Source organism: Sinocyclocheilus rhinocerous, unplaced genomic scaffold (assembly GCF_001515625.1).
Source record: "Sinocyclocheilus rhinocerous isolate Xijiao unplaced genomic scaffold, SAMN03320098_v1.1 scaffold1595, whole genome shotgun sequence".
Taxonomy (NCBI): Eukaryota; Metazoa; Chordata; class Actinopteri; order Cypriniformes; family Cyprinidae; genus Sinocyclocheilus; species Sinocyclocheilus rhinocerous.
Genome location: NW_015655715.1, coordinates 100925 through 119301, shown reverse-complemented (window position 1 = coordinate 119301; position 18377 = coordinate 100925). Strand labels below are relative to the sequence as shown.

Sequence of the window (18377 nt, the reverse complement as noted above, 5' to 3'; positions counted from 1 at the left end):
CGAATTAGAGGTAATTACAAATCTGAAAACAGACCAATAACTTAAAAAAAAACACATTTACTTCTAAAACAATTCCATACAAATGAGACCGTTTCTAAAACAACAAACAATTTTCCCTGAGTTTTACATTGTTCTACATGGTATAACATACAGGTATTTGCACATATGCAATGTTTTTTGTCCATTGCACATGGACTCCAACTACATTCTTAGCTGAAAGTACAGTATTTTAAACTCAGACTTCCCCTCCACGTAAGAGTTTCTGGAAAACAGAGTCTTCTCTTTGGCACAGAGCAGCAGGGCTGTCAAACTCCACCACCTTCCCAGCATGCATCACCAGCACTCTGTCAGAGTCCATTATTGTATTCAGTCTGTGGGATAAGAAAGACTGGTTGGGTTTGTATGGTAACAGAGATGTTCTTGACAGGTATTTCAACTAAACAACATGTTAATTCAAAAAGTAGATGGAACAGGTAGAAGAAAATATGGGTCTCTAGGTTTTGTTTCTTTGAGTGGTGTTAATCAGACAGCAAGACACCCAAAAACTAAATTAAAGGGATAATTCACCCAAAAATGAAAATTAGCCTATGATTTACTCACCCTCAAGCCATCCTACGTGTATATGACTTTCTTCTTTCAAACGAATACAGTCAGAGTTATATTAAAAAAATGTCCTGGCTCTTCCAAGCTTTATAATGGCAATGAATGGGTGTTTAGAATGGCAATGAATGAATGGCATCCATCTATCATAAATCATACTCCACACAGCTCCCTGGAGGGTTACTAAAGGCCTTCAGAAGTGAATTCATGCATTTGTGTAAGAAAAATATCCATATTTAAAACTATACATCGTAATCTCTAGCTTTCTCTAACTGTTGTACACGTGTTCACGAGAGAGTGGTGTTCCAGTGGATGACGTAGGACGTAGGCGAACGCGAAAGCGCAGAGGAGAGAGCAAAACAAAACACTGGTCACGAATTAGAGGTAGAGGAGACTGGTTTTCTTTTGTTGTAAACAAAACTTGATTCTCGAGAGACTAGCATAATCTCACCGGAGCTACCGCTACGTCTACGTCTTCCGCTGGAATGCCACTCTCTCAAGCGTACGACAGCGAAAGCTAGAGATTACGGTTAATAAAGTTTTAAATATGGATTTTTTCTTACACAAACGCATCGATTCATTTCAGAAGGCCTTTATTAACCCCCGGAGCTGAGTGGAGCACTTTTTATGATGGATGGATGCCCTTTATTTTGCTTCAAAATCTCAACACCCATGCACTGCCATTATAAAGCTCGGAATAGCCAGGGCATTTTTAAATATAACTCCGATTTGTATTCGTCTGAAAGAAGAAAGTCATATACACCTAGGATGGGGCTTGAGGGTGAGTAAATCATGGGTAAATTTCCACTTTTGGGTGAACTATCCCTTTAACCCTCAAAAACTAAATCTGAATTTATGAACTTCTCAAAGCAGTGATGAACTCGTCATTTTCTTTTTCTTCACTTAAACCTAATCATATACTTACAAGTAGGGATGTGCCCGAATAGTGAATCCGTATTCGGAAAGGCACGGAAAACGAACAATGCATTCTATGGAGCCACATTTTACTTACCACATAAACAGAGTAAGGAGAGATGACTGATAGGATGATAGGGAATGATTTGCAGATCCTGAGCACCACTGACAAACATCTAATATTGTAATATGTGTGGTAAGTACTGCCAATAAGTACTGTATATTTTTATTTGCAGTATAATTACCCAATGGTCTAGTTGTGAGAGAAAGCATTGAAATATATTTTTCCTCCCATCTCGTATTTATTCCCTTTAGGGGTTCTGTAGTATACGTCATTTACTTTCCGAACACATTATTCGGATTCGGTCACAACCCTACTTACAAGTAGCGTTAATGTTACCTAAAAATGCTTGGTAGTATGTTATAAACGCGACTGTTCAGTGCAAAGGTTAACAGAGATAGTTATAGTAATTTAAAAGGAATTAACAATCATAAAAGTGTTGTAAATATATTTTTACAATGTGGAAGCTATCTGCTCCGTTTTAATAAATGCCTCACAAAACTGTACACATAGGTGTGTTACTGTGTTCAGAATTTTTTAACAGAAAATCAGTTCCGCATCACTATAAAGATGAGTTGTACAAATAGATTTTTCCCTTCATTTTTATTCAATAAAACAACCCTACAAAGTTAATAAAAAAACACACATATATATCAAATCAAAATATCAAAAATCAAATGTAAATTATATGCAAGTATAAAAGCAGTTTGATACCTGTGGGCGATGGTAAGCACAGTTTTATCCTTGAATTTTTCTCTGATCGTTTTCTGTAGAAGCATGTCAGTCTTATGATCCACGCTTGCTGTGGCCTCATCAATGCATAAAATCTATTAGAGCATAAATGAACAATAAAGTACATAGTTAATATAAGAATAACAGACATTTGTTTTACATTGTTTATGTTCTACTGTAATTATACATTAGTTTTATACATTAGCTTCTGTGAGCAGAGCACGGGCAAGACACAGCAACTGCCTCTGGCCCACAGACAGAGACTTTCCCCTCTCTCCAACCTCTGAATCCAGGCCACCTGTAATGGGAGACAGAGAAAAAGCAAAAAAAAAAATATTTTTTTTTACATTTTTTCAATTAATATAAAAACTAATTATTTTCTCATGCCCTAGATAAATCATTTTAGTAAGAGGAATTTGAATTGAACAAGCTGAACACAATCAAAAGTGATCGACTCTAACCGATCCTCTGTACTACATCTCCCAGGTGGCATTGCTCAATAGCATCTAGCAAACTGAAGTCTGGATGAAGGCCATGGGGATCAAGGTTCTCTCGCACTGAGCTGGAGAAGAGGAAGGGATCCTGAGGGATGATGGCCAGCTTTGATCTATAGAGGGCGACACAAACAAAACAAATTCTTACTATATGCAGAGACCATATTAAAAACACATTGAAACCACACTGAAACACCTACTTTAAACCTGGAAATTATTTCTGGAAGTTTCAGGATTTTGAATAATTTAAAACGAAGACAAGACTTGTGCGCATTTTACAACATAAGTAGAATGTTAATTTCAGTTATTTTTCCTAACCGATTATCAACCGTTAACCGACAAGATTATGTTAAATTAGAATTAAATTAAATTCAAATGGATACGTGGCTGTGACCCATTAAAATATTTTTTTTTTTACATTTGTTACATTAAATTCTTACTATATGCAGAGACCATATTAAAAACACATTGAAACCACACTGAAACACCTACTTTAAACCTGGAAATTATTTCTGGAAGTTTCAGGATTTTGAATAATTTAAAACGAAGACAAGACTTGTGCGCATTTTACAACATAAGTAGAATGTTAATTTCAGTTATTTTTCCTAACCGATTATCAACCGTTAACCGACAAGATTATGTTAAATTAGAATTAAATTAAATTCAAATGGATACGTGGCTGCGACCCATTAAAATAATTTTTTTTTTTACATTTGTTACATTAATTTTACATGCGCAAAAAGCAGCATAAACAGAACATGAGAATTCACATGGTCACATCATGCACCTGCAGCGCTTTTGCGAAAAACATAAAGCTATTTACTTATACAGTAAAATAAATAAATAGGCCTATAAGCGAAATATATTTTTTAATTAATATTAATTATAATTATATTTTATTTAATTATAATATTACTTAATTAATAAATTAACACAATGAAAGAAAATAAAAACGGTGCAATATAATATATCCTAGCTATGTTTATAGTATTAATAAGGTTCGTGGTCCGTATTTTAAAAAAAAAATTGTAATGTATTTAAGTCTCTTATGCTCACCAAGGCTGCATTTAATTGATTAAAAATACAGTAAAACCATAATAATCTGAAATATTATTACCATTTAAAAGAGCAGTTTTCTATTCTAATATATTTTAAAATGTAATGTATTCCTGTGATGCAAAGCTGAATTTTCAGCATCATTACTCCAGTGTTCAGTGTCACATGATCCAGATATCATTTTAATATGCTGATTTGTTGCTCAAGAAACATTTGTTATTATTATCAATGTTGTTCATTGTTCTTTGGGAAATAGAAAGTTCAAAAGAACAGCATTTATTTGAAACAGCATTTTATATCTTCTGTAATGTTACAAACATCTTTACTGTCACTTTTGATCAATTTAATGCATCATCCTTGTTGAATAATAAAAGAAAAAAAAAACTTACTGATACCCTAAACCTTTAAATGTTAGTGTAATCTCTCTAACAGAATAGAAAAGTGTCAAACAGTGACTTAAGCCTTACCGCAAGTTACTAAGCCTGACCGAGCTAATGTCAACTCCATCCAGCAGGATTTGACCCTGGTTCAGCTCCACCATACGGAATAGGGCAAGGAACAGTGAGGATTTCCCTGAGCCTGTACGCCCCACAATGCCCACCCTCTCACCAGGTAATACCTCCAGGTTGACCCCATCAAGAGCATTGGGCAAGCCCGGTCGGTACGCCAAAACAGCACCCACAAACTCAACTCGGCCCTTTTCAGGCCAGGAATTTAGAACCTGCAGATGTAGAGTTTCATGATAAGGTTGTGTGTTACATATTGAGGACACTATGAATGATACATAAAGGGTCTCACAACCTAGGGTTTGCTATAGAACTACAAGCAGTCTTTGAGATTGTGAAATGAATGAATGAATGAATGAATGAATGAATGAATATTTGAAATCAGGGTTTCTGCAGGATTTTTAAGCTCAAATTTAAGACTTTTTAAGACCTGCACAAATACAATTAATACCATATGAGCAAGGGTAGGGCAATGTCTTTAGTATCATATTAAACTGTAGAATGACTGTAAAAAGCATGATTTACAGTTCAGATACAAGTTTTCACAAAAACAAAAGTTTTATAAAATGATGACACTTCACATTTCAGCCTTTAAACTATTTTTAATAAAATGGATGAGTCAAAAGTATTAATTATTATATTAATTTAAACAATTATTATCATTAAACTATTATATTCATTAAATAACATTTTAACATAACATTTTACTGTTTAGATTTTTATAATGAATTATCTTCTTATCGATCCACCAGTTCACATTTACATCTCTGCGTGTCTGCAGGGTAAAAACATGGGTAGATTTTAACATTGGTCTGAACAAAAACAACCCCAATACTGTGTTCCTGCAATACCACAGGCTGCAGTTTCAGGACCGCATTTCTACTAGGACCCTATTTTTTGTGACAGTGCCATCTAGCCAATTCTATTCCAACAGAGAAGACCTGATTCAAACATCAAACAAACAGATGCAAAGACTAGATCAATGGAAATTATTAATTTTTTATCTTTCCATCTTATTTTTGATAAATTCAATGCACACAGACTGAAGTAGTTTAAGTCTTTGGTTCTTTTAATTGTGATGATTTTGGCTCACATTTAACAAAAACCCACCAATTCACTATCTCAACAAATTAGAATACTTCATAAGACCAATAAAAAACATTTTTAGTGAATTGTTGGCAGACAGACAGATAGATAGACAGATAGATAGAGAGAGAGAATATATTGAAATACATTAGATTATTATTTAATGATATATATATAAATAATATAAATAATTTAATGAAATCATAACTTTTTGAAGTTTAATCGTCACATTAAGCCATATCGCAACTCTGGTCTTTCCGTCCCCAAATTTAAGATCTCTTGAAATCATAAATAAGACTTTCTTGTGCAATTTTTAATTTGTATGGCCTTAAATTTGATACAACTAAATTTAAGACTTTTAAAGACTTTTTAAGGACCCTGTGAAATACAATTAAATGAAATAAAAAAATACACTTTGTTTTTTAAAATTGTAATAAAAATATTTATAAAAAGAAACCAGTAAATATGCTTCACTCCAACACTTGAATCAAACACTTCAGTCTGATCTAATATATACAAAATATATATGCCATTCTATTTATTTTTCAATATACAGTATTTAAATATTATTGAAAGGTTGGAGTATTACTTAATGGAATTGTTCACACAAAAATGAATATTTTCTGAAAATTTTCTCACCCTCTGGCCATCCGAGAAATAGATGAGTTAGTTTCTTCATCAGAAAATGTATCTTTACATCACTTGCTCACCAATGGATCCTTTGCAGTGAATGGGTGCCGTCAGAATGAGAGTCCAAACAGCTGATAAAAACATCACAATAATCTACAAGTAATATGGGGGGGGTTGTCACTTTAACCTGCGGACTAAAAAACAACCTGCAGGAACAGTGTAAAAGTAGCCAAATTCCACGGTAAAACCACAGACTTGGCAACACTGACAACAGTTTGAAGTTAAAAACATCTTAACAATGGATTTGTTTCTTATAAACACACAGCTTCACAAGTCATTAATTGATGGACTGGAGTCATGTGGATTACTTGTGGACTGTTGTGATGATATTATCAGCTGTTTGGACTCTCATTCTGACGGCACCCATTCACTGCAGAGGATCCATTGGTGAGCAAGTGCTGTAATGCTAAATTTCTCCAAATCTGTTCTGGAAAGGCCTGAGGGTAAGTACATTTTCAGCAAATTTTCATTTTTGGGTGAACTATTTCTTTAAAATAACCTAACAAACAGGTTGTGAAACTTTTTTAAATCACACTTGGTCCTGATTCAGTTTTTGGGGTAAATATCACTCCTCTAACCTCAGTGCTGGCTTGTTGAGGCTCCTGCGGGATGTTGGTGGAATACTCCTCTGTACGCTCAATGCTCACCAACTGCATCTCTGTCTGCGCAAAGCTGAAAATCAGGCCTGAAAGCAGGTTGGTGATGGACTGTATATTTCAAATAAATGCTGTTCTTTTTTTTTTTAAATCACACTTGGTCCTGATTCAGTTTTTGGGGTAAATATCACTCCTCTAACCTCAGTGCTGGCTTGTTGAGGCTCCTGCGGGATGTTGGTGGAATACTCCTCTGTACGCTCAATGCTCACCAACTGCATCTCTGTCTGCGCAAAGCTGAAAATCAGGCCTGAAAGCAGGTTGGTGATGGATAGTGCATAGGACAGAGACAGACCTACCAGACCTGACAGAAAAGAGAAGAAAAAAGATTTTAGCACAATTTGTTTCAAGAGGTATTTCAGTTACTTTAAACAATTTTAAAGGCCTTATGGCTGAGTTGAGTTTCCTAAACGTCAGAGACCAATAAAGTACACATGAATCTTTCTGCACAAGACCGTAAGAGACATGTTTTTTCAAATGATTTCAGATGAGATGTTGCTTTGAAAATTAGTTAACATACAGATACAGTTAGTTAGCTGCCAATCCACAACACACACAGAATGACAGTGACAAGACACAGATAATAAAAGTAAATAACAATTAAATAAGTAAATAAGAAATAACAATATACAAAAAAGTATTTTAAAAAATACACAATATACAAAATAGACAATTTGTGTGTACAGGTATGTTATGCTCTCAATGCTATGTTGACCATGGCAGTCTGACATGAAGCTAAAGCTGTTTTAATTCACTCTGGTAAAGAGTATCTGCTGAATGCCTTAAATGTGAATTTATACTCTTATCTCACAAAGAGGTTAACCTGGGTCGATGGATTTGAGCTGATGCTGGATCACAGCAATCACACTGATGCCGGTTACTACAGTGACACCAATCATCTGCAGCCGAATGTCCAGCCACTGCGTGGCAGCGTTACTGTTGAAGAGACAGCGCTGATTCTGTTCCAGGCGCCTCTCATTCTCCTCCTCAAACCTGCTCTCAGAAACACAAAAATACAGTTTTATTCAGCATTACAATCACTGTCAGGCCATTATCAAACCTCGGCTTACATTCAAGCTTCATTTTCTTTTTGTAAAATACTTTTTTTTGTTTTTTTTTACTGTCAAATACGACCCAGACATTTATTTAAACCAAACATTACTTCTGAATCAATGCAAATGAAATAATTTGAGCAAAAGTACAGCTAGTTTTCAGACCTGGTAGTGTGTCCACTGGCCCGCACTGTGGACAGGCCACTGAGTGTTTCTGAGAAGTGTGAATAAACTGGAGAGAGTGTGAGGCTACACAGACGTTTCAGCTCACGGGATGAGTGGCGATAAAAACACTGAGTTTGGAAGTAGAGCACCCCCAGAGGAAGCAAAGGAAGTAGCACCCAAGGCATCCCATAGCTCATGACAACCAGCATCCCCAGCAGTCCAAACACATTGGCCAGGAGAATGTTTAAGACAAAGGGCAGAGAGTCGTCCACACTGTAAATATCTGAGGAAAACCGATTCAGGATGCGACCCAAGGGTGTAATGTCAAAAAACGTCATAGTGGCCTAGAATGGAAGAAGCATATGAATAATGTACTTTATATTAAAGTTTTATGTGCTTACAAAATATCAATAAAAGTGACATCTACATCTCATTATTTCAGTTTAGCAATGACTTTTAGCCATCTTGGCCGAAGGTGATGGTCAGCTATCGCTCACAGAAAAGCAGTGCTATGGATCATTACCTTAAGCACACTGGACAGCAGTCTCTTATGAACGACCGTAGCAGCACAGATTGCTCCATAAGCAAAGAGAAAGGCTCGAGCGGCTGTAAAGACTGTGTTTGCTGCCGCCAGAGATCCATACACGGTCATGTAAAACTTCAGCTCAGAGCTCATATTCCCCGAAGTCTCTGAACCTCTGTCAGATGCGTGAAACCTGATAGGAGTGATGGAGTATATGGAGAAAATCTAATCAAGACTGTCAACTGCGGCACAAATGTCTGCAAATTTCTACATAATATCTACCTAAAAGTGAATGATAAAAGTAATTAAATACAATTTTTGACATAGATGTAAATGAGACATCCAGACTCCAATGTTATTTTCATGTCAGAGTTAAACTATCAAATAAAAGCAATATTTTGGAAAAGAAAAACATGAAATTTTAGTATGCTATTGAAAATATATAAGTATATAATGTTATGCCTATTTAAAGTGAAATAATTTTTTTTAAAGTTCATACTTTATAGTCAAGATTTTCTTTAAGAAATTAACCCTTTATTTCATCATGGATGCATTAAATTGATGAAAAGTGATGGTAAAGACATTAATAATGTTAGAAAAAATTTATATTTCAAATAAATGCTGTTCTTTTGAACTTTCTATTAATGGACACATCCAGAAAAAATGTCTCATGGTTTCCACAAAAATATTAAACAACTGTTTTCAACAATAAGAAATGTTTCCTGAGCAGCGAATCAGCACATCAGAATGATTTCTGAAGGATCATGTGACACTGAAGACCACAGTAATAGCTGCTGAAATTTCAGGTTTGCATCACAGGAATAAATTACATTTGAAAATCTATTAAAATAGAAAACAGTTCTTTTAAATTGTAATACTATTTTCCAATATTACTATTTTTATTGTATTTTTGATCAAATAAATGCAGCCTTATGCTCTTAAAAAAATCTTTTTACAGTAGTGTAAATAATAGAAAAAAGTTATTTCATGAAATGTCTAACTCACATAAGTCTCTCAGGAGAGAGAAAGGTCAGCATTAAGAGTGAATCAGCTGACAGTGACACCAGCTGAGTCATATTGTCCTTCATATGGGAAATCCAATGAGAGAGCCACCAATCGGACACATTTTTGGAGGCTGTGTAAGGCAAATCAAAGTAGTTATTGCGGTGAAGTGATTGTCTTCCAGTAATATTTCATAATACATACAGCTGATATAGTTGTTACTACCTTGCATTAGGAAAAGGGAGAGCAGTACAGCCAAAGCCATGCATCCACCCACTGCTCTCCAATAGGAACGGTACACAGCCCAGGACAGCTTGCCCATTTGCTTCTGCTCCTCCCCAAACATCTTCAGCTCTGCCTCTAGCTCCGGCTCACTGGCCTCCTCTTCCTCTTTGCCTATAGCATCTGAGAAAGAAGGTTTGTTTGCATAAGCTCAAGTGCACTAAGAAAAACAGATATTGTTCGCTCGCTCATTTGAAAAGCATCAGTACCTTTCTCCTTAGCATTGCTGTTGTTCTTGCAGTCTTTAGGGGCTTTTACCAAAGAAAGGACTTCCTTTGGCGTCCCTGTTTTCACAATCATCCCATTGTCCATCAGAACCACCACATCTGCCTTATCCACAAACTCTATCCGATGAGTACAAAGAATTCTGGTCTTGTTCTTGAGAATCCCCAAGATGCATTTCTCCATGAGGTGATGGGCAACATCAGCATCCACAGCTGCTAAAGGATCATCTAGCAAGTAGATTTCTTTATCTTAAAATATGAGAGAGAATGTACCAGAAAATCCACACATCATACTTAGTTCTGCCCAAATCTGTAGGAACTTTCTGTTTGAGTCTTTTATAGCATCAAACTGTCTGAGGTTTCAAAAAAACATTGCACCATATAAACAGCCCGGGCCAAAGCGAGGCGGCTTTTCTGTCCTCCGCTCAGAGTGACACCGTTCTCTCCAACCTCTGTCTGATCGCCACCAGGCAAGATCTAAACAAAACGGTACAAATGAGTGTCAGTTGTAGCTTTCCAAAGATTTTACACAAGGAATTCATGTAAAAATCTGCACGCAAAATAAGGATAGCTAGATATGCACCCACATTTAGGTCATCAGCAAGGGCACAGGCCTCAATCACAGCTTGATAGAACATGCTGTCAAAGTCTCTGCCAAAAACAATGTTGTCCTGTACTGTTGCATGCTGGATCCACGGCTCCTGGACGGCTAGTCCAAATCCCTGCTCTCTTCCCCGAACAAATACTTCCCCTCCACTCCTATAGGAGACAAAACCACTAAATCATGAAGAATGTCAAGTATTTACACATTTAAAGTTGAAGTACAGCACTAAATGAAACTGCAAAAATAATGAGGGTTTTAAATATCAACATATATAAATATTTACATATCAGAAAAAAATACACCACAATTGAAATATTTGGGGGCAGTACGTTTTTTTCTTTTAAGAAATTGACACTTTTATTCAGCAAGGATGCATTGAATTGATCAAAAGTAAGTAAAGACATTTACAATGTTACAAAAGATTTCTATTTCAAATAAGTTGTTCTTCTGAACATTCTATTCATCCTGAAAAAATGTATTATGGATTCTACAAAAAATATTAAGCAGAATAACTGTTTTCAACATTGATAATAATATGAAACGTTTCTTGAGCAGCAAATCAGCATATTCAAATGATTTCTGAAGGATCATGTGACACTGAAGACTGGAGTAATGATGCTGAAGATTCAGCTTTGTCATCACAAAGATAAATTACATATTTTTTAAATATATTAAAATACAAAACAGCTATTTTAGATCATTATTACTGTTTTTACTGTATTTTTGATTTAAAAAAATGCAGTCTTGGTGAGCATAAGAGACTTGTTTAAAAATAAAATTATTATAAAATATAAAATATTTTATAAAATATTATATAATATTATATAAAATATATATTTTTTAAACCTTACAGACCCCCAAATTTTTGAATATTAATGTATATATTTCTCTTATAAATTGCCTCTCAAGAGTAACATTATAAACATACTGTTTTGATATTTCATTTTTATGTGAATTATGAATCAGTACCTGCTAAGCTCTCCTGTTATAGCGGCCAACAGGGAACTTTTCCCACAACCAACCTTTCCCACCACAGCCACCAGAGAGCCCTGGAGCCAGAAAGCTTTTCATTATTCAAAACAGCAACGAAATATTAGAAGACAAATTTGAAAACAAATTTTGAAAGGAGACAAATATATTTATATTAATCACAGTGAAACAACTGATCTTCTGCTGGACCAACTAAAGCACAAACGAATGGCTAATTGCTCCTGCTGCAGCACATACCCTTTTAACGCTGAGACTGAGTGCATGCAGATAAAAGCTGTGTGGTGGTGACCCATCCTCTGTCTTGTCATCAGGTACACTGTCAGAATCATGTTCCTCTGACTGCTTCCAGGAGAAACTCGCCCGGTTCATCTCTACAGCAGACAGAGGGTCCTCAGGACACACTGCAGAAAGATCATGACAGATATGAAATGCACTAATTAAATGTACTAATCTGTGTTTTATGCACATCATTAATTCAAAAATCTGCCATGCATAAGGAAGCAGCAGTCATACAAGAGTTTCATTTACCATCAGATGAATTTCATAACTGTGTTTAAATGACAAGTAATAAGAAAACAATAAAACACTAACGTCTTGTAAAAGCAGAATGCCACAGCTGATCAATCAGAACAGGAAGTCCCAGTCAAACCCCCTTGGACATCAGTAATTTATTTGAAGCACTTCCTGACATTTTAAGTTATATTATTTTAGTTATTTTATTTTAATTCATTTATTTATTTCAGTAATTTAAATGTAACATTAAATGTAACACCAATACAGTTTTTGATGTCAGATAATGTTAAAAAGTAAAAACAAAGTAAAAAAATAAAATATTTAATCTTTTTTAGTAATGGTTTTATTTAGATTGTTTTTATTTTATAATTATTTATTTCGATTTTTTCATTTTCATGATTTAAAAACTCTTCATTATAATAGTATTCTTAATTATAAAGTATTCTAAAGAGCCATTAAATAACAATACAGTCAATGAGAGAAATGTCTTCTTATGGATTTTTCAGTTGTGTTTAAAGCAACAGTTGAACATCTGCTGAAAATTTACTCACCTTCATGTCATCCAAGATGTAGATGAGTTTGTTTCTTCATCAGAACAGATTTGGCGAAATGTAGCATTACAGCACTTGCTCACCAAAGGAGCATCTGCAGTGAATGGGTGCCGTTCAGCAAAAATTTATTTCTGGGTGAACTATTCCTTTAAGTGTGGGCTATTTTGAACCTTACAGAAACAAGTCAGGTACCTTGACTGCAATAGACGGTGAGGTCCTGATCCTGTATTGTGAGGAAGCGTTGAATACGGTCCAAAGATACTTTCGCTTCTAGGGTTCCATTCAGCACCCAGGGGAAGGCATTGAGAGGCAGAATGAGCATCCCCACCAGAGCCAGAGTACTAAACACCTGCCAAACAAAATATAAAATGCAGGGAATGTGTAGAACATTATTTAGCCATTCAAAAATAATTTAAATATTTACACACAGAGCAATCTCTGTTCCCTGTTAAAGAAACATTCTATGAGACCTGGAATATTCCTTTAAAGTGGCCTACACACCTTTGCAGCGGTGAGACTGTTTCCCAGCAGGACGTATGTGATGAAAGTGAGGATAGAGATGACCATGGGCAGAGCAGCCCAGGTGTACACACACACAGCATCCAGGTACTTCAAAAGTTTCAGGTGATGCAGCTCTTTTTTACGGGCCTCTGCAATCTTTTGAGTGAAGTGCTCCTCCCAATTATAGTACTTCAGGACACGAATCCCAAAGAGGATCTCTGTCATTAGCTTGTGACAAAAATATATCAGATATTTAATTACCCACTGGAAGCTACACTACCGTTCAAAAGTTTGGGGTTGGTACAATTTGTTAATGCTTTTGAAAGAAAAATGTGAAAGAAACATTTATTTGATTAAAAGTTCAGTAAAAACATTTAATATTATATAACAATAATAATATTATTACCGTTTTTTTATTTTAATATATTTAAAAAAATAATATGTAATTTATTCCTGTGATGTCAAAGCTGAATTTTCTAAAATATAAATTATATAAATATAAATATATAAAGTTTAGTTTTAAACAGTACTGCATTTACTTAAAGCCAAATTAAAAGATTTATCAACAACAAATGACAACATTACAGATCACTGAATTAACATATGCAAAACAGTCGCACCTTCACTCTTCCATCCTTGTGTAGCAGCATATGTTTATTGTTTTCCAGAATTCGGGATGCCAGGACTTTATTCAAAGGCACCACCTGTAGGTAAAGTATGTAAAGTGCGAGGACGAACTGGAAGGGAAGACTCCAAACCTCATGGAAGCTGTTGAAGAAATTCACCACCCGGTCTGTGTCGGTGCTCATGAAGTTGACCACCTCGCCCATGTTAAACCGAGCCAGAACGGATGCACTCACTTTTAGGGCTTTGCTGTAGATGGTGGAAATCACAGCAGCCCGAGCCTGCAGCGCAACCTTTGATACTTCATAAACAAAGACGTTCCTCAGCAAGGCAGCAAGAAAGGTACTAGCAAAGAGCCCCACAGCACACCACACACCCTTGCTCAGTGGTGCCCCTTCTGTCTCCATGAAACCCACTAATCCACCGAGAAGCAGGGGTCCTGCAAAGGCTAGCATGCTAGCTGCTAACTTCAACAAGCCTAGAAGGTAGTAGCGTAGACCAAAGGCCTTGTGCAGCACCTGCAGGAGCTTGACAACATGCTGTGCTCCATCTTCACACAACCTGTCCGGCTCGGCCTCACTCCAAGAGTTGTCCTGCAGGTTTCCTCTTGGAAGCCGATCCTGTCTTTCAGGTCTTTCCAAACCCTTTGGATGGAGGCATTTCTGCCAGCACTGGTAGAACCGGAGAGTGACTGCTTTGGTACGTAGACGATGTGGCAGCTGGAAGACGTCACATGGCCTCTCCAGCTCTCCACGTTTACCTCGCCTGAGCAAAGGGTTCAGCCACAGGTAGAGGAGTCTGGACAGCCAGCTGCATCCATCCTCGGCTACAGTCACCCCTCCTTCGGGCTCAAAGGAGACAATTAACGGAGCTACATCTTCTGCATTACAGGACAGAAGGTCTCTTTGAGTTCTGTAACAGGGAAAGATATAACTCAGCAGGTAGACCAGCACCAGAGCAGCCCTGGTTACCGTCAGAGCTAGACGAACAACCTGCAGTGGCTGTGAAACTCCAAGTTGATTGATTTCTTGGATGTAAGCAGTGAGGATGAAAGCTAGATTAGGGATGGAGAGCATAAGAAGCACAGGAAGCAAAGCAGGACCTCGAGTTCTTCTGTACATGGATCTTTGTAACGTCAAAACAGCCCCAAAATGAACCAACCAGGCCAGTACGCCACATCCATCGGCTAAGACGTCCAGATATATGTCTGGGGCATGGAGCTCAAAAACCAGGACCAAGTCTCCTATAAACAAGAGAGCCATCAGCAAGGTCGATGTGGCCCTGAAGCTCCAGCCAATGGGAAGGGAGGATACAATATGGGTAAGCCTGTGGGTAATAAAACAAGGATTATAAAAATATATATATAAAGAAAGATAATTTGGAAAAGTGTTCTGGCATTAAGATAATAAACATAATGAAGGTCAACATGAAATGCAACCCATTTGAAATCCATAATATGATGAATTTCTAAAAGAAAAAATTGGCATCACTTGATTTTATCAACCTGAATTCAAAAAGTGATTTCAAAAAGGTCCACTGTCTATCGTCAACACGGTGAATCAGCGTGACCACTTGAACCCATTGTGATGTCTGTGCAGGGAAATCTTTCCCGTTTATGTGGATTTCTAATGAAATGACTACATTTTTCTAGATGACTAAAATTCGTTGAACTACAAAAACAGTACCTATAAACTAAGAATGTGTATTATGAAAGTAAACAGGGTCCATTTTGATTTGACCTGTGATTTTCACACAGACACCATTCAAAAGTTTGAGGTGGGTCAGATTTCTATTTTTTTTTTTTTTAAATAGGTCTCTTTTGCTCACCATGGCTACATTTATTTCATCAAAAATACAGTATTCTAATGAAATGACTACATTTTTCTAGATGACTAAAATTCGTTGAACTACAAAAACAGTACCTATAAACTAAGAATGTGTATTATGAAAGTAAACAGGGTCCATTTTGATTTGACCTGTGATTTTCATACAGACAACATTCAAAAGTTTGAGGTGGGTCAGATTTCTATTTATTTATTTTTTTTAAATAGGTCTCTTTTGCTCACCATGGCTACATTTATTTCATCAAAAATACAGTAAAACAGTAAAATGATTACAATTTAAAATAACTTTTCTATTATAACATATTTTACAATAAAATGTATTCCTTCGATGCAAAGCTAAAATTTCAGCATCATTACAGCCTGTTACAGTCAATCAGCATATTAGAATGATTTCTGAAGGATCATACAGTCTTCAGTGTCACACGATCCTTTAGAAATCACTCTAATATGCTGGATTGCTGCTCAAGAAACATTTCTGATTATTATCAATGCTGAAAACAGTTGTGCTGTTTAATATTTTTATGTAAATCACGATCCATTTTTTCCTTTTTTCAAAATTCTTTGATGAATGCAATGTGCAAAAGTAGTTTTATTGGTATTATAATGTACTATCTGAAGGATCATACAGTCTTCAGTGTCACACGATCCTTTAGAAATCACTCTAATATGCTGGATTGCTGCTCAAGAAACATTTCTGATTATTATCAATGCTGAAAACAGTTGTGCCGTTTAATATTTTTATGTAAATCACGATGCATTTTTTCCTTTTTTCAAAATTCTTTGATGAATGCAATGTGCAAAAGTAGTTTTATTGGTATTATAATGTACTACAATGTTTTGTGGGTTACATGTTTTTATGTGTTTACTGTCACTTATGATCAAATTAATTATTCCTTCCTTCCTATGTAAAAGTATGATTTTTTTTTCATCCTTCCTAAGTAAAAGAATGAAATTTTATTTCAGCATATGCTTTTTGAGTGGACTTCATATAATAGCTTTACACTCACCTGGGCACACTAATGTAACAGGCACTAGTGATCGCGATAACAGCATGTGACAGTGATCCCAACAGAAGCTGGTTGGCACAGGGGCTGATGGTGTCATTCTGCCACACAGGAAATGGACCGTCCACATTAGTGTGACAGAGCTCTGATATGAACTCAGCTGCTCCAAACACACCTGTATTTCCCCCCATGGCCTTCTGAAGACCCCTGAGGGCTGAAATACGGTCCTGGGACAAAAAGAAAAAGTTTGGATGTCAAACAAACAATGAGTGTGTACCTAGTGAGCAGCCTACCTAGACAACACTTTTGAGCAACATAGGTGTTGCCCAGGCAGGCAGTTCCGTAGGTTTTAAGACACAGCCAGAGTTTCACATCATTCAGAATATGTTCTAATTATCCTGTTTCAGCAGCAGCAGTGCATTTAAGTCTCTTCACTTAAAGCTAATTTTGCAACCTTATACTTAGTAGGAAGTTTCTGCTAACATTTCTGGTGTAAAGTATTACGATTTCTGCTTCCTACCTGTGATTTACCGGCAATGTTGTTATTCTCCAGGCATCTTGCACGTCAGCGCGGAGCGTGAAGCGCAACACTGCGAGGGCGCAGTAGTGTAACTCCCCTTCAAAATAAAGGTAAGCATCGTAGTTTGTAAAAACAGCACACAGTAAAGCTTTCAAAATCAGGAAAAACCAAAGAATACAAAAATTATGTGTGTAAAGGTTGTTGAGCACAAATCAGGAATTGATAAAAAAAAAAAGGTTGAAAATGTGGACCAATAATAAAGAATATCATTCCCAGGAGAAAGCTTACAAACATGTCGTGTACAGTGTCACATCACACTAAAATAATGCTAAAAAAGGAATAAACATTACAAAATATTTGACAAAAAACACAAACATTTTCTGTATATTAAATTTCAGGACTTAAATAATTTTAAGAACTGAATGCTCTTCCATGTTTCCACTCTTTTTTAACAAATAAATTTGCATGACTTTTCCGGTCATTTGTAATTTACTGGATACAGATTAATATAGCATAATGCCAAATGCCAATTTTTTTTTATATCATAACGCCAAAGAGATTTCAGTAATTTATATGGCTTTTACAGGTCCACAAATCACTTTCTTTTTTTTTTAAATTAGAATTTCTCACATATTCCCCTGGCTCTTCAAAGAAAACAAAAGTCCTATTTTAAGTCATCTTCAGGCCCCCTTGGGAGTTTGCTGAGGCCTGAAGTTAGACTGACATTTAAATGGATCTTACACCAGGCGTTTAAAAGAGACAGGCGTCTATTTGGGACTCGGCTATTATTTGAAGTTTTACGGTAAACAATATCTGATTTTTGCCCTAGGTTTTTGACCCTACTTTGCTTCTAGATAGACTTTTCATTAAGTCACTACACTATTATATTTGAATACACGTGTTTGAGCAACAGTTGTCAGCTGGGGTTTACAAAAGAACTGACTTATATTCATATCCATGACACTAGATGTTTTTTCTCCTCAGTATACACTGAAAGAAATCGGTGAAACCATTTTTACTCAGAAAAAAAAGAAAAAACACCAAGTAATGCATTAAATTAACATAAACAATTTTTGAAGTATAAAGTTTAAAACGGTATTTTCTTATTTAAAAAAAACAACTCCAATAATCTTTGTTCTATATACAATTTCCATGCACTTTTACTTTATCCCAAAGTAAGCTATA

The 18377-nt window shown here is 35.9% G+C and overlaps 1 protein-coding gene across 4 annotated transcripts; it reads right to left on the bottom strand.

Moving 5' to 3' along the window:
* Positions 1–119: 119 nt before the first annotated feature.
* Positions 120–17275, bottom strand: LOC107718869 (multidrug resistance-associated protein 7-like). Of its 4 annotated transcripts, XM_016526105.1 has the most exons (22): positions 17193–17275; positions 16676–16899; positions 13821–15150; positions 13201–13428; positions 12892–13048; positions 11873–12036; positions 11615–11694; positions 10629–10800; positions 10420–10518; positions 10027–10291; positions 9761–9940; positions 9539–9668; positions 8534–8726; positions 8011–8354; positions 7617–7786; positions 7093–7097; positions 6937–7020; positions 4326–4579; positions 2770–2915; positions 2509–2606; positions 2291–2403; positions 120–371 (listed from the first exon to the last, which is right to left on the bottom strand). In XM_016526105.1, the coding sequence occupies exons 2-22, from the start codon at positions 16861–16863 to the stop codon at positions 236–238; spliced, it is 4536 nt and encodes a 1511-aa protein (XP_016381591.1). In that variant the 5' UTR covers positions 16864–16899; positions 17193–17275; the 3' UTR covers positions 120–235. The 4 variants fall into 4 exon arrangements, with proteins under 4 accessions (XP_016381591.1, XP_016381590.1, XP_016381592.1 ...); XM_016526104.1 differs by having other exon boundaries at positions 6937–7097; XM_016526107.1 differs by lacking the exons at positions 120–371; positions 2291–2403; positions 2509–2606; positions 2770–2915; positions 4326–4579 and having other exon boundaries at positions 6940–7016.
* Between the last annotated feature and the right edge of the window lie 1102 nt (positions 17276–18377).

Bases quoted from the DNA above. Each gene is read 5' to 3' on its own strand.
- LOC107718869 (XM_016526104.1), bottom strand. From the start codon at position 16,863: ATGGGGGGAAATACAGGTGTGTTTGGAGCAGCTGAGTTCATATCAGAG. The intron at 8,727-9,538 runs GTGAGTTAGACA...CACTCCTATCAG, and splicing joins CTCTCTCCTGAGAGACTTAT to GTTTCACGCATCTGACAGAG. The intron at 8,355-8,533 runs GTAATGATCCAT...CTTCCATTCTAG, and splicing joins TGCTGTCCAGTGTGCTTAAG to GCCACTATGACGTTTTTTGA.